Genomic DNA, 13,499 nt, shown 5'->3' on the forward strand with positions numbered 1-13,499 from the left:
CAGTTTAGTATATGGAGAAAATCTTTGATAGTTGCATCTGGAAAAAAGGCTTAACCAGGAAAGCTGCTGGATGAAGTTAAAGAAATGACTTATTTTCTACTCTGTATTGTTTCCTGTGCTCATGACAGAAAGGGCTGAAACAGACTTTAATCAAAAATTAATAAGAAAACATTATTTAAAAGGAAATATAAAGGTAATTTGTAGTCTTTCAGTAGGACAAAATGTTTAATTTTCTTTTTTCTTTAATTAAAAGTGATGCTCCTATCCTTTGGAAGGCACTCTTTGTTTCAAGAGTGACTTGTTTTAAACCACAGTGAAGAATTTTTTTTCTCTGCACGGGAGGTGCTTTTCACCTGGGATGGCTGACGAATGGATGACTGCTGAAAGTAGTAGCTACCCTTCTGGTGCTTGAAGTCCATCACTGTTGCATTTAAAGGCAGCTGATTTAGGTTGATCAGAAGTCAGTTTAAGAAGGCTTCATAGTTTGATCTTCCAATTCCAAAACACTTGTGCCAAAATGGGTATGTCGAACCAGTGATCTTACATTTGCTGTATCAGCAGTCTCCAGTTTTTTTAACTTATTTGGGCTTGAGAGTGACAGCTGATTTCAGCAGACTTGTTCATGATTCATTCTTGAGGTAGGGAGTCATTCCAATTCATCAGGGTACAGCAGCTGGCTGAGCTAGATTCTTACTTCATGTTACAAGGCTTCCTTGCTATATGTAATTTGACTCTGCTTATTACATCAAGAGGGGCAAAGGGAAGACATGTACATGTGAGGAGGAGGAAAAGAATGCTTCTTCCCCTTCTTCATTTTATAGCTCTGTTTCTGGATGATAATGCCAGACTATTTTTGACCTGAAACCCACTCAATATCCTGTGCCTAGACATCGAATTAATGAGCAACTTAACTATTTGTTGCCCAGAGAGGCTAGGGTCTTCCCATCCCTGAAAGTGTTCTAGGCCAGGCTGGATGTGGCTCTGAGTAACCTGGACTAGTGGAAGGTGTCCCTGTCCATGGCAGGGGGTTGGATCTAGGTGGTCTTTAAGGTCTCTTCTAACCCAAACCATGCTGTGATCCCATTTTTTTTACCTTACATCTTTGTATGTTCCTTTTTCTCTGCAGTATAAATCTTCTAAAAGTAATTTTCTCTATTTCTCTATCCCGGTCAGGGAAAGCTTGCATTTCATCTCTCTAAATTTATCTGAGTATAAATAAAAATAAAGGTAAGAAGAAAGGGGACACTCACCTGTGGTGTAATTAGCAGAACAATATCCTAGATTCAAAATGTTTTTGTTCTATAAAAACATCAAACAATATTGGTATAATCTGTATGAGATTTCCTGCCCAGTGTCTGATTCTGGCTGACTGATAAAAGGACAGAGATTTAACTCTGTATAGGCTGGATGGACTAGAGTCAGAGGATGTGATCTCACCCATGTACCTAGAGCTCCACAGCTACATCAGTGTATTCGAGAGCCCCTGGGTTAGAAATGGTTTCTGCACCATTAGCTTGTAAATGTTAAGATCTCCCACCATGCTTTTCTTCTCTAATGCATTTAAATGGCTAATGTGATTTAAAAATAGCATTTAAAAAATAGAGCATCTGTTATGAAAAATTAAGGGTGAGGTCCAAAAACCCTCTGTAATTGCACTTGAGGCATGGTAAGCAAAAGGTGTGTATCTGAGTCCTTGGCAGAAATCTGTCAAACAAGCAGAAGTAGCAAGCTCTTAACCTTTTATTCTGGTCCTACCCCCATAACTTGTTTTTAATCCTGGGATAACATATGTTAGTGTAAATGTCATTAATTTTACCTTGCTTCATAGTGATTACATTACTTCTCTGGAGCTTAAGAGACTTGGATTAAAAATGAACACCCTCAGGTTACTGTCCTGTTTCCTCTGCTGTGTTAGAACTGGACTGCTCTATATCCAGGACTGCAGGTCTGTCTGGATGAAGAGGGAAGTTAGGAGAGACCTTGAATTTTTTTTTTTTTTTTTTAAACAGTGGCCTGACTGAGAGAAAGTGTACCTGTCTTCCTTTCTGCCTGCAGGGTTGTGACATCACTTTAATAATGATTCTGTGAGATTTAATTCTTGGTCATTCAGGCTTAGGAAGGGTCAAGAGAGAACCAAGGAAACCCTTCAGAGATTAACATTATTTTGATGAACAAGGGGTTTGCATTTGAATCTTCTTGGGTTAAGTGGTCACGGAGGCTCTGGATTTGGCTGCTTCCTGGGTATGTAGCTGTAGCTATTGGGCAAGTGAGCTAACACCTTGCATAGCTATGCTCTTAAAGAATGAGCCACTCCTGCAAGACTAAATACCTGTTCAGGGGCAGGACTGATACTCCAAAGCCCAGCCTCACAAATTCTCAACTCCTGATTTAGCTGCCTGTGTATGAGAAACAATTCCTGTCAAAGCCTTTTGCTCCTTCTTTCCTATTCCTGTGCTATTCAGCAGCGTTTGTAGGGAAAATCCTTTCCACGCAGTGTGAATGGACACCTCACCTCATCCACTGCTACTGAAGGCTGCTCCAGAATCTGTTCCCAGCTTCATGCTTGCCATGTGTAGCAGCTTGGTTTAGCTCTTGCCATGGCCTTTTGTCTTCCTTGCACCACTGCACACCTCGTTTTCCAGTGTCAGAGTTCTCTGCTCGCATCTGGCCATAAGTGTTCAGGGAAACTGGTACCAGTCAGGGAGAAGATCATTTTGCATGATACAGCCCAGCCCAGCAGTGCAAACAATCTCATGAGTGATATTTTTATAGCTGATAGACTTCCTGTTATTCTTGCAATTTAAGATCAGAATTAAGGAGGACTAACTTGCTGCTGACTGGTTTCAACTTAGCCAGAATGACTCCAATAGCAGACAAAATTTTCGTGTTATGGAGCTATTTGTTAAAACATTATGCTTGGGAGGACAAGTTATTTTCCTCTCAATAGGGAGCTATTGTGAGCTTTCTTAAATGTATCTATTAAAAAAAGAGATAACAACAACAAAACGAGTAAACAAAAATCCAATAACCCTGAAATAAAAACTTCATTGCAAAGTTGAAGTTAATTTTGGTGGCTGAGACCTGATTCTGACTGGTCTATGTGCAAAACTGCATGCTATCTTTTTTAACCATTTTGAACGCTAGCTTTTTTAACCATTTTGGTTTATAACTTTTGTGGGAATTTTAACATAGTGCTTTTTTTTGCAACTCGTTCTTTGGCTTACTTATTGTTTCTGTGACTGCAGGACTCCTTAAGGATACTTTCTTTCCTCTAGCACCTGATTTGTGCTGGGAATTGTGTGAGGCTGTTTTCACGTAGGTGTGTGCTTTAGATATGGTAGCAAGGACCTAATTGATTGACGCAAACTTGCTTAGGATCCTTGAGAGTACGTCATTTACTGGGTAGGTAATTTTAATCTTCAAAACTTGCACGAGTGAGTGCCTAAGGTGAGTGGTTAGTCAGTCATCCTGTGAGAAAGGGCAGACAATGGGCCTGTTCTGTTTGTTAGCTCTTTGTCCACAGTAGTAATCAATTAAGTAGAGCTGTAGTTACAAGAACAAGGCTGGTCGCTAAAAAGCAGGGAGGTTGCAGTGACAAATTAGAGTGGTTCAGGTGAGTTACAGATTCTTTTGATTCCCACAGGTACTTATGCAGTTAATTGTCTGAGAGTGATGGAGTGCCTTTTGCACTGTTCTGTGTGATCCCAAATTTCTGTTGGGCTGCAGGCAGAGGTGCTCTGGGGAAGTTGAGATCGGTAGCCTCTGTCAGGGAATGTAAAGATGATGTAAAATGCTGTCTTGACTAGGCATTTTATGCTTAATATGTACTACCAAGCTGGACTGTGCACCCTCCTGCAAAGGCAACGTGCTGCTAACTGTGACCTGAGCAGTTGGCTGCTGCCAGTGCTTTAGAGAAGATCCAAGTGATACATGGAAGGGGCAACCTGTTAACCCACAGCTTCCCAGTTTTACAAAAGCAATGGAGGAAAATCAGTCTGCCAGTGGTGGTGGCTGTCCTTGCTCAACTAGCTCACCTTCAACTCAAATGAGGAGTAAGAGCAGGACTCTCAAAGTCACAGGGATGCAACAGATGCTGACTCATGGATTTCCATAATGAGATAATAATCTGAGAAGTCATGTCCATGGACTTTGAAATAAAACTTTGAAAAATTTCTTCAGAACCAGTTGGTGTTCAGGACTGGAACTGCTCTACAAACTATCTTACTGTCAGCTCAATTTAGCATTACTCTAAGTATTTGAATGCAAATCCTCATCTGCTCTTTTTAACATAGATTTCTTCTCATCTGTGCTGCTAGCCCCTTAATAAGCCCTTTTGTTGGCTTGTCTACCCTAGCAAAGAGTCAGAACTACCCAGTGACTGTAAACTGCAGCTCAGTTCGTTTTCACATAAGAAAGAATATCTTAACAAAGTGCAGGAAGTGTGTCACTTCCCAGTAGTCACTGATAGGAAACACTTGTTAATTAGTCACAATGTTTTGCACACTTCCATTCTTTGATGTCACAATTCCTACAATAAAGCAGAATCCTAGCTAAAATGTAGGAGAGCAAGGAAAGAGGGTAGAGGTCAGGTAGTTCCCCTAAAGTCTCCAGTATCCAAACTTGTCAAGGCCTCAACTTAAGTATTTTTGATAACTTTTTTTTTTTAAGAAATTCCTAGTACGTTATAGATGTTTTTATTTGACTTGCATCAGTGCAATGTTCATTAGCCTAATCCGGGTAATACTAAATCCCAGACTAGAATACATTTTTTCTTTTTTTTTTTTTTTTTAAGAATGAGGCAATGGAAGAAAAGGAAAGGGGTTTGGCAGCTTCTGGTTATAGATGAATGTCCTCTGTGGGACAGTAAAAGGGAGAAATAGCAGGTGTGTTTTCCATTCTGCAATACAAGTTTGTGAGAAGGGAATGGAGGTCCTGTTGTCCCATTCTCATTGTTATCTTCCATGCTGAATCCGTATGTTTAAGATGGCAAGTCTCCAGAAGAGCAGGGCAAGCACTTCTTTCCTGCAAAATGAAAGGAAGGTCATGGCTTCGTAACAAAACCTTCTTAAGAAATTAATCAGTTATTTGCATTATAAGTTTCAGGGTTGCTTGTTGCTGGGATCTTTTTTGGGAGGGAGAGGTGGTGCAATGTTTTGGCTGTTCCTTGTGGAACTTCCCTGCTAGAATTTGAATCTGTCTTGTATTTATGTTGGGAAAACATTTAGAAATAGTTAGCATTTAATACAGAAATGGATCAGATATATAGGATCAGGAGATGCTTCCCACCAAGTAATTGGTTTGCTTTGGATCTCTCTAATGGTTTTAGTACTCTCTAAAGGTTTTAGTATTCTGCTTAAATCTATTTTCAAACAAGATATAAAAACAGCCCCTCAGGCTGGACCCTGTCTGAGTTTAATGCCAATTTTGACATGAAGAATGAGGAAGCAGCAATGGGAGCTTGAGTCCTGTGAGCCTCACACTTCTGCTGTCTAAATGGAGATGAGAATAATTGTTACACCACTGACAGTGCTCTGCCTTCAGAGATCTACAGGACTGAGTCACCTTCATTATTGTATTTCAAGTCCATTATGCTGAGAAGATATTCTTTGTTTTGTAATTCTTGGTGAAAAGAATTAGCTGGAAGAATGAAGTTCTTTCAAACGAACTGTTACTAATTCAAGCAATGTGCCTACTGGGATTAAACCACAGCCAAGTACAAATGGTACAGTGTGCAAGGAAATATAACTAGATTTGAAAATATGCTGATCTTAGTATCAATAACTTGGTGGAATTTCTGTAATTTTGAAGATCCTTCAAATTGTATTTTTTAGTAGATTTATACTTATTGCAATGTGAAATAAATGGCATGGCATACAGTTAGTCTGACAGTGGTCACAGGGAGGAGAGATGTTGAGGTGTGTTTTCCTGAGGTGTCTCTTTAATTTATGAGCCTCTTTCTCCAGAGACCACATCCTGTTAATACCTCTGGCCTAATGGTTTTACACCATAACAGGTACAGAGATTGACATTCCTAGGCAGTGCTGCCAGTATCCAAGCCCTGTGAAAGAAATGGCAAGCTGCCATATGTGATTAGCGGGATTACGCCACAACCAAAGCAAATTATTCTTTTCTGTTCCAATATTAAGTTGTTAACTCTTATCCTCTTTGTTATTAACTCTTCTTCAGAGTAAATTGCCTTTATAGTCTTCAAAGTGATGAAGGTCTTAATGTCTTACCAAATAAGAATAAAATTAAACCACAGGCAGAGTCATGTGGACCAACAAATCAGATGTTCCGGGAGAAAATGAGGATTTTTCTGAAGTGCTTGTGTTACTCCAGCTGAACTTCTTCCTCTTTCAGCTGGTTGAGCATCATTATATAAGGCTGTCAGTGAAAGTATCTTGAGACTGGAACTATTTTACAGGTTAAAACAGCAAGGATTATTTTGACAGTATAGAGCAAGGGTAAGGTATGAGCAAAGCTTCTGTGTAACTTTTAATATTTTCCCCTTTATGGCTGTTTGGAGCAGTTACCTGGTCCTATTCTTTACCTTAACCATGTTGTAAGGAATACTGCACAGGAGAACAAATAGGCTTAGTATTGCAATAAAATGAAGCATTGCTGTATTAATAAGGCAACACCAAAACTGCTTTTAAAATAGATATGCCTTGCTTCTGCAAAAGTCCTTGTTCTACTGATACTCTTCACAACTAGCTAGATAAGAACTTCCCTACCTCCCACTGACTAAGCATTCATGTAAGCAAATGCTCTTCTCTAAATTAATCTCTGGGACTGTTGGAAATATGATATCGTGTGTATACTCTGCTATTACAATTTTGAAAATATTCTGATAGCACCTCTTGTAAGAGCAGCTGGATTGGCTGCAGATAGGCATGTCTTACTGATATGCATATCTTACTGGTGATCTTTTCCTTTCTTCTCCTTCAGGAATAAAAATTACAACAGGCCTTCTTGTGCTTGTTTTTAATTCTTGTCCTGATCATTGCAGTCAACAGTTTTTAAAACTCCTGTGATTTGTGACTTAAGTCCCTCTTCAAAGTTAATAGCTTTTCTTTCTCCACTGCTCAAACTGAAATCCATAATCCTCTGATCTTCTGAGCAAATATGTTCATGACCATTTGTTCTTGTGCCAACACTGGTGTTTAGCTTAATTAGCTGTTCTGCCTTCATGGGATTTGCCTCATGTATTTGCAGAAAAATGATCTCTAAGCCTAGGCTGGTGCTAAGTTACCTGTAACTGTACTGCTAAATATCACCGGAGAACGAAATTTATTCAGGAGACTGATTGTTTGTGGGACTCGCAGCCAGAGGTACCCTTACTGCCTAATGTCACTTCCCAGGGCCATAGGGGCCAGTTCTCCAAGGCTTTTATTGCTCTTGCTATTCTTCTTGGCTTCTCTGCTTCAAAATCAAAGTTTATTATTTCCTGAGCGTGGGTGTAGGCCAAACTTAGTTACTTTTGAGAATGAATGCCTCTGCACATGCAAATTGTTGTAGTGCACAATTGCATTTATCTGTCTTCCTCAGCTTGCTGTTTGCCTTGTGTGTGGACTTCCAACTCATCCTAGTTGCTAGTGCCAGTATGTTCTAAGCAGTGGAGAAATATAGTTAGAAAAATATCTTTCAAGCACATAAATCCAAGCCCTCCTATTTTTAATAGCCAGTAGGTTATTTGCAAGTGAATGCTTTCTGGGATGAAGGTGTGTGCAGATAGCAGCTGCTGATCAGCCAGGCCTGCAGGGTAGTTGTTCAGCTGAAGGAGCTGGCACAAGAAGCTGTGTGAAGTAGACAGAAGTGGAGAATTGGCTGTCACCTTCTTCCTCCTGTTAGAAGGCATTGGCTGCAAGACGGATTCTCCAGATCAAAGCTTTAGCAGCTTAGGCCTACTCTGCAAGGAGCTCTTGAAAAGTAGTTTTGCAATGTAAATTTAGGACAGACATTATGAGGTCTCTGCATGCAAAAGGAGATCTTGTTGGTTTGAATGGAACAGCTGACTCTGGGGTTTTGCTGTTTGTTTTCTGACTCTGTTGGTAAATTCAGTGTCAGCCATGGCCAAGTACTCCAGCTTTTTCCTTGCCTCCCTCATTGCATCCCATAGGTATACACTGAGCAAAAACTTGGAAACATAAACTATTATTGTAGTACCTCTTAATGTGATATCCCATAGTGTTCAGCATAAAGTATTCAAATTAACATTCCCCTTTTGTATTTGGGGGAAAGCAGTGTGGGGGGGTAAGCACAGCTCTCTGTACAGTTAATGAATTCGTAGTCAAAGTTATCTTTCTTTTGTGGTTCCTGTTCTAGAAAAATGTGAATTCTGACTTAAAACAATTGAGGTGTACAGCTGCCTGAGAGTTTCTGAGAAATTTTAGAAGATGAAATTTTTGGATGAGTGCCTGGCCTAAACCACTTGGAAACCAAGAGCACCTTAAGAGTCTGTGTGGGCAAAACTATTTTAAGTTGCCTTTCTGTTTCTTTTATTGCCAAAACATAGAAGCTTTCATGCATGAATTGGTTAAAACATAATTTCAGATTCCTGTTTATTACTTGGAGTCTTTCATTAAGGGGAGGATTTTTTGTGTGGTTTTAACTGAATTTAATGTTTAAGAAAAAATAATGCCAAATATGCCATGATTCACAAATGTTAGCACATGAGAACCCTACTTCAGAAGTCAGTCAGTGTGGTATCAATTTCCATGATTTAATCAGTTTGATAAGGATCTTTCAGTCTTGAAACTTAGATCTGAAAACTTTCCTGACAAAAAACACTCTTGCCATAAAATGTGCAGTGGCACCAAACAAACTTCAAGCATCTCAGTTCTTCCTCACATGTATAGGAGTTTTTAAAAAGGAAGAAAATGTCAAAAGAAATCTAAATAATTGAGGCTGGAGTGGTGTTAGAGTGTGAACTGAACAGGGGGAAGACATTGATTTTTTTTTTTTTTTCACTTTTCATTTTTAAATTAATTTTAAGTTTTATAACAGATTCTATACTCTTAAGCTAGCAGCTTTTACCATCTGTGTTTGGAATCAGTGCTGATAATCTTTTGCAGAAAGCCAGCCTTGCAGTAACTTGTATCAGACAATCTCGTGAGACTGGCCATGCACCACACACACAGAAAGAGGTTTTCTTGTTTATGAAGAACTGTGGAATCATGGGCGAGGAGCCTGCCAGGGTGGGTGGTATCTTGGTATCTCACCTCTGGTTGAAAACAAAGTGGGGGTGCAACCCTAGCTGAAAAAACTGCTCTACAGAATGATGGTATCTGGGAAGTTTAGTAGCAGTGCTGCTTGCTGTGAGCTCTCACAGCCTGTTTGGCTGTGCCCTTGCAAACTGTTGTTCACATGGGGAGGACTGAAGCTCTGTTTCCACTAATTTTATTGATTTGAGTGCTGAGAGACATCAGTGAAATCATTTGTAAGTGCTGTCCAACTAGTTCCTTTAGAATTTTAAATTCATATAATAAGAGAAGTAACAGATCTTCCCTCAGTCTTCTTTAAACAAAAAAGACCAAAGTTGTGGTAAGATACTATTCCATGCAACAGCTTTCTTGTAGACTTGACTGAACCTGGGCAAGAAACAAAGCAAAATCTTTGATTATTCCAGTTCACAGTTGTCCAGGGTTTGCACATGAGCTTCTGTGCCTGTTGGCTGGGCACTTGCCATTCAGCCAGAATCCAGGGCTTTGCACTAGCAGTGCAGATGCTGCTTGCTGTGTCAGATAGGGTAGAAAGTTTCCACATGACAGTTGAAACCATACCCATACCTGTTCCTATTTGTTGTAGATCCTCAACAAATTTAGCATTGTTAGATTTGTTGGTAGTCCTATAAGTAAGCCCTTTTCACTTTTGCCTAATTATAAACCCATAGTTTTCTTAATGCAAATGAAGTTACAGATGGCACGTTGTTTGACATGCTGTTGTATAAACCTCATGCAACAAAGTCACAATGAGAATCACAGAGAAAAATATGGCAGCAAAACAGAAACACCCAGAAGGTGGTTGGGCATTGGAGTTGTTGAGGGGATATCACATCAGTGATGTGGCTACAGCTCCCTACCCAATCTAAAAGAAATGCTGTTGTTTTCAGAATGAAGTTTCCCTTGAGTCCTGCCCGTGTCAATATCTTGTTTTAATGCCTGCTTGCACTCCTGTGGCCAGGGGAGCAAACGCAGGGACTCGGTGCACAATTGTACTGCTCTGTAGATCGATATGGGGTCAGCATCCTGTCAGCCACATCAGTGTCAGCCTGCAGGGGCCAGAGGAAGACACCCACAACCCTGAAGGGCTGTGATGGAGCTGCCTGTCTCTCACCAGATTTGGTTCTGAGCATTAAATTCGAGCTATTTATTTTTTCTCAGGCTTTGACATCCACATCTTTGTAATCCTGAGGCTCTAAGGTACCCTACTGCAGACACTAAACTAACTCCTCCCCATACCACTCTCTCTGTTCCTTTAAGGGGTTTTTTTGAAGATGTTTTTGTCTTTGACAGTTGGAATTATCTCTAAGTGGATTGTCCTCTGAGACTATGGCTTATAAAACAGAGACAAAACAGTATTTCAAATTACTACTTGTAAATGCAGTTTGGCTTGTATAAAGCAGTAGGGTTCATGTTACCACATGACCTGTAATTACATATACTCAATATGATTATGTTATACATTTATTCCATAAGGGCTGTAGGACAGTTGTTTGCCTACAGTTTTTCTTCCTTTTCCTTTAAATCATAGTGATAAGTGCTCTTTACTTATTTCGGAGGGGGTGGTTGTCTCCCCTTTCCTTCAAATTGTTCTGCTAACTGTAAGGGTGATTTCAAATACACTTCTATAATACAAGTGTACCAGTTCTATGACACTCATTCCTATGTTTTAGGGTGTGAGTTGTCATATTGGAGAGGAATACATTTTTATGGCCACCTTGTTCAAGAGGCCTGTAAAACAGGTTTGACTTGAAGTGACCATTTGAACTTCATAAAGTCATTTAATCACACTGAAAAACTTGTTTCTTTTAATTAAAAATGCATACATAATCTACTTCCCTGATCCCTGATATTGCAACTTGTTCTTCCTTGTCTCTTTTCTAGGGAATGTTTTGTTTGTTCTCAAACACTGGATATGCTGGGTCAATGAGCTGCTACTCCAGGGAACAGAGCTGAGAGGTCAAACTGAGAAGACATTGTTGTGATGGCAAGCAGGAATGAAACCCTTTCCCAGAAGTCTCTCATCTAGGGAAACATGCGAGAAAGCAACCTTTGTGACTCTTTAAACCACTGACTGTAACCTGGTCCAGGTTTGTCAGTGCCTGCTGAGAAAGACTTCTAGAGCTTTAAAGCAGGCTACAAGACTGTCCTCAGCAGGATCCAAGATCTTCCCAGACACTTTCCCAGCCCTACACACAGAACAAGATGATTGACCTGAGCTTCCTAACGGAGGAGGAACAAGAGGCAATAATGAAGGTGCTGCAACGGGATGCAGAGCTTAAAAGAACTGAAGAAGAGAGAGTCAGGTAAGGGATCTAGCACCCTGCTTGCCCTGGGAGTACCTACACTGTTCCTGTACTGTGTTACTCAGGAACAGATTAAAACAGTTGTTGCTGGGGGCCCCATAATCCTCAGTATATGTGGTTTGGAGATTCTTTACTCTGGACTAGATTTACCACAGTCTCTGGATGAAGTACATCTACCACACAAATGATTCATTACTGGCCAAAATTGTTTTAGACCTTTGAAATTCCCTAAGGAGCCAAGAGCACCCTGTACTCATCTGCCTGGATACACGTCTGCCTTGCTTTCCTCTGAAGAGGATTCAGTTTGCAAGTGTCAAAACCACTGCAGACTGAACTAACAAATAGCAAGTGAGAGGCTCCTCAAAAGGAGTGCAAGCACCCCCAACAAACCAAAATATAGTTGCAGTCAGCAAATATGTCTGAATGCTGAAGTTGTACCTAAAATATGTGGAGCTGCAGTCCAGCACTATGACCCACTGCCAGGAAAAGTCCTTGAAATCCATGGATAAAGCAGAAAATTGCTCCTTAACTTCTTTGTGGTGTCAGAGATGGAGCAGTGTGTTGCTGTTCTGGAGTGTTTTATGTGCTGGGAGGTTTTACTGGAGCTACTATTAACGTAACTGCCGTGACTGGAAATGCATGCATGGAAAGTGGTGTTTCCCAGATGGCTCTGAGAAAGCTCTCTATCTACACAGGTGTAAGTAGCAGTCAAATAGTTGCTCCAGCTAATAGAGATGGCTGCCTGCCCAAGTGTGAGGATTTTGGTAGGCATTGGAGTTTTTTTTTTTCCCAGTGTGAAGGAAATTATCCATTAGAAGGTACACAAAATAATATGTGGACAAAATAATGACAAATGGAGCCTGAGGTGCTGAAAACTCCAAGTGCAATAACAGTGTAGTGGTTTCAGGTTCACCAGTTTCTTAAAAAACATATTTTTACAGGCCTCAGTGAAGGCAGGATTTTCTCTCACTGATTTGGTAATCTTCTCTAAGGTTCCTTCTCGTTGTGTTACTCATGAAGTAATGTATTTACAATTTAAATGTTTTGAAATTATTCCAGCCATGATGTGTCTCTGATTCTTCTTTGCTACTGAGAAAGATTTTTTTTTTTTTTTTATAAATGTTGTTGGTGTATCCTATATCCTGCAAAGGAAAAGGCAGCCTGACTCTTGCCCTAAGAGCAGCATTCCTTTTGCTGAGTATGCTTGTGCAGCCCTGAGGTTCTTTGATCAGCATGTGGACAGTATTTTGTTGAGTTATTCTCCTTGCATCTTTTCAGAGCAAAAAAGTGTAGACCAGTAGCTTCTCCTTGTCAAATAGACTTTTCCTCTCAAAGCATTTGCTTTGCTGAAGGTAAAATCATTACAGGCACTGTTCCAAGTTCCTGCCCCCATCTTCATGCAGCCTAAAGAAATATTTTCAGGTCTTCTGCTTCAAAAAGCAGTAAACTGACTTTTCTGTAACAGAATAGGCATTTTATTTACTGAAGGTAAAAAATCACTGGTTTTAGTCTTGGAATGTTACATCAGTGCCAGGTCTGAAAGCATTCAGGGTAAGTAATTGTAGATGAGAGTTTGAAAACAACATCTAGGGAAAGGAATCCTTCTTGGAACAGAAATTCAAAAAAGCCACTCTCAGTAGTGGTCTGAAAGGACTGTCAGCAAGTATTTTTGTCCCTGTAGCTTTACTTTTGCCATTTATAATTCTAGTTCAGGAGGGTGTGGTGGAAAATGCGAGAGACTGCAGGTTGTAGCAGCCTGTAATCAGCATGTTTGCTGCTACAATAAAAAGTCTCTTCTGGTTTCTAAATATTATAACTTTAGAGAAGCTGGAAGTTTATATATGAAAGGGATTTTTCTGCTTAATTGTGGCACACGGAGCTGGCTTTTCATCTCTTATGATGACTTGAAAAAACACTACTTGAATTATATCTCCAGCTAAGGAGATGCAGTATTTTAATTTGGATTCCATAA

At 40.0% G+C, this 13,499-nt stretch overlaps 1 protein-coding gene across 5 annotated transcripts in view; it reads left to right on the forward strand.

The window, feature by feature from the left end:
• SYTL2 (synaptotagmin like 2) overlaps positions 1-13,499 on the forward strand; it is a 53,411-nt gene that overhangs the window by 2,225 nt on the left and 37,687 nt on the right. For all 5 annotated transcript variants that reach the window (XM_063394404.1, XM_063394403.1, XM_063394405.1 and 2 more), the window contains one exon: positions 11,106-11,527. In XM_063394404.1, coding sequence (XP_063250474.1) covers positions 11,427-11,527 — 101 coding nt within the window. In that variant the 5' untranslated portion in view covers positions 11,106-11,426. The remainder of the gene's footprint in view (positions 1-11,105; positions 11,528-13,499) is intronic.

Source organism: Prinia subflava, chromosome 3 (assembly GCF_021018805.1).
Source record: "Prinia subflava isolate CZ2003 ecotype Zambia chromosome 3, Cam_Psub_1.2, whole genome shotgun sequence".
Classification (NCBI taxonomy): Eukaryota; Metazoa; Chordata; class Aves; order Passeriformes; family Cisticolidae; genus Prinia; species Prinia subflava.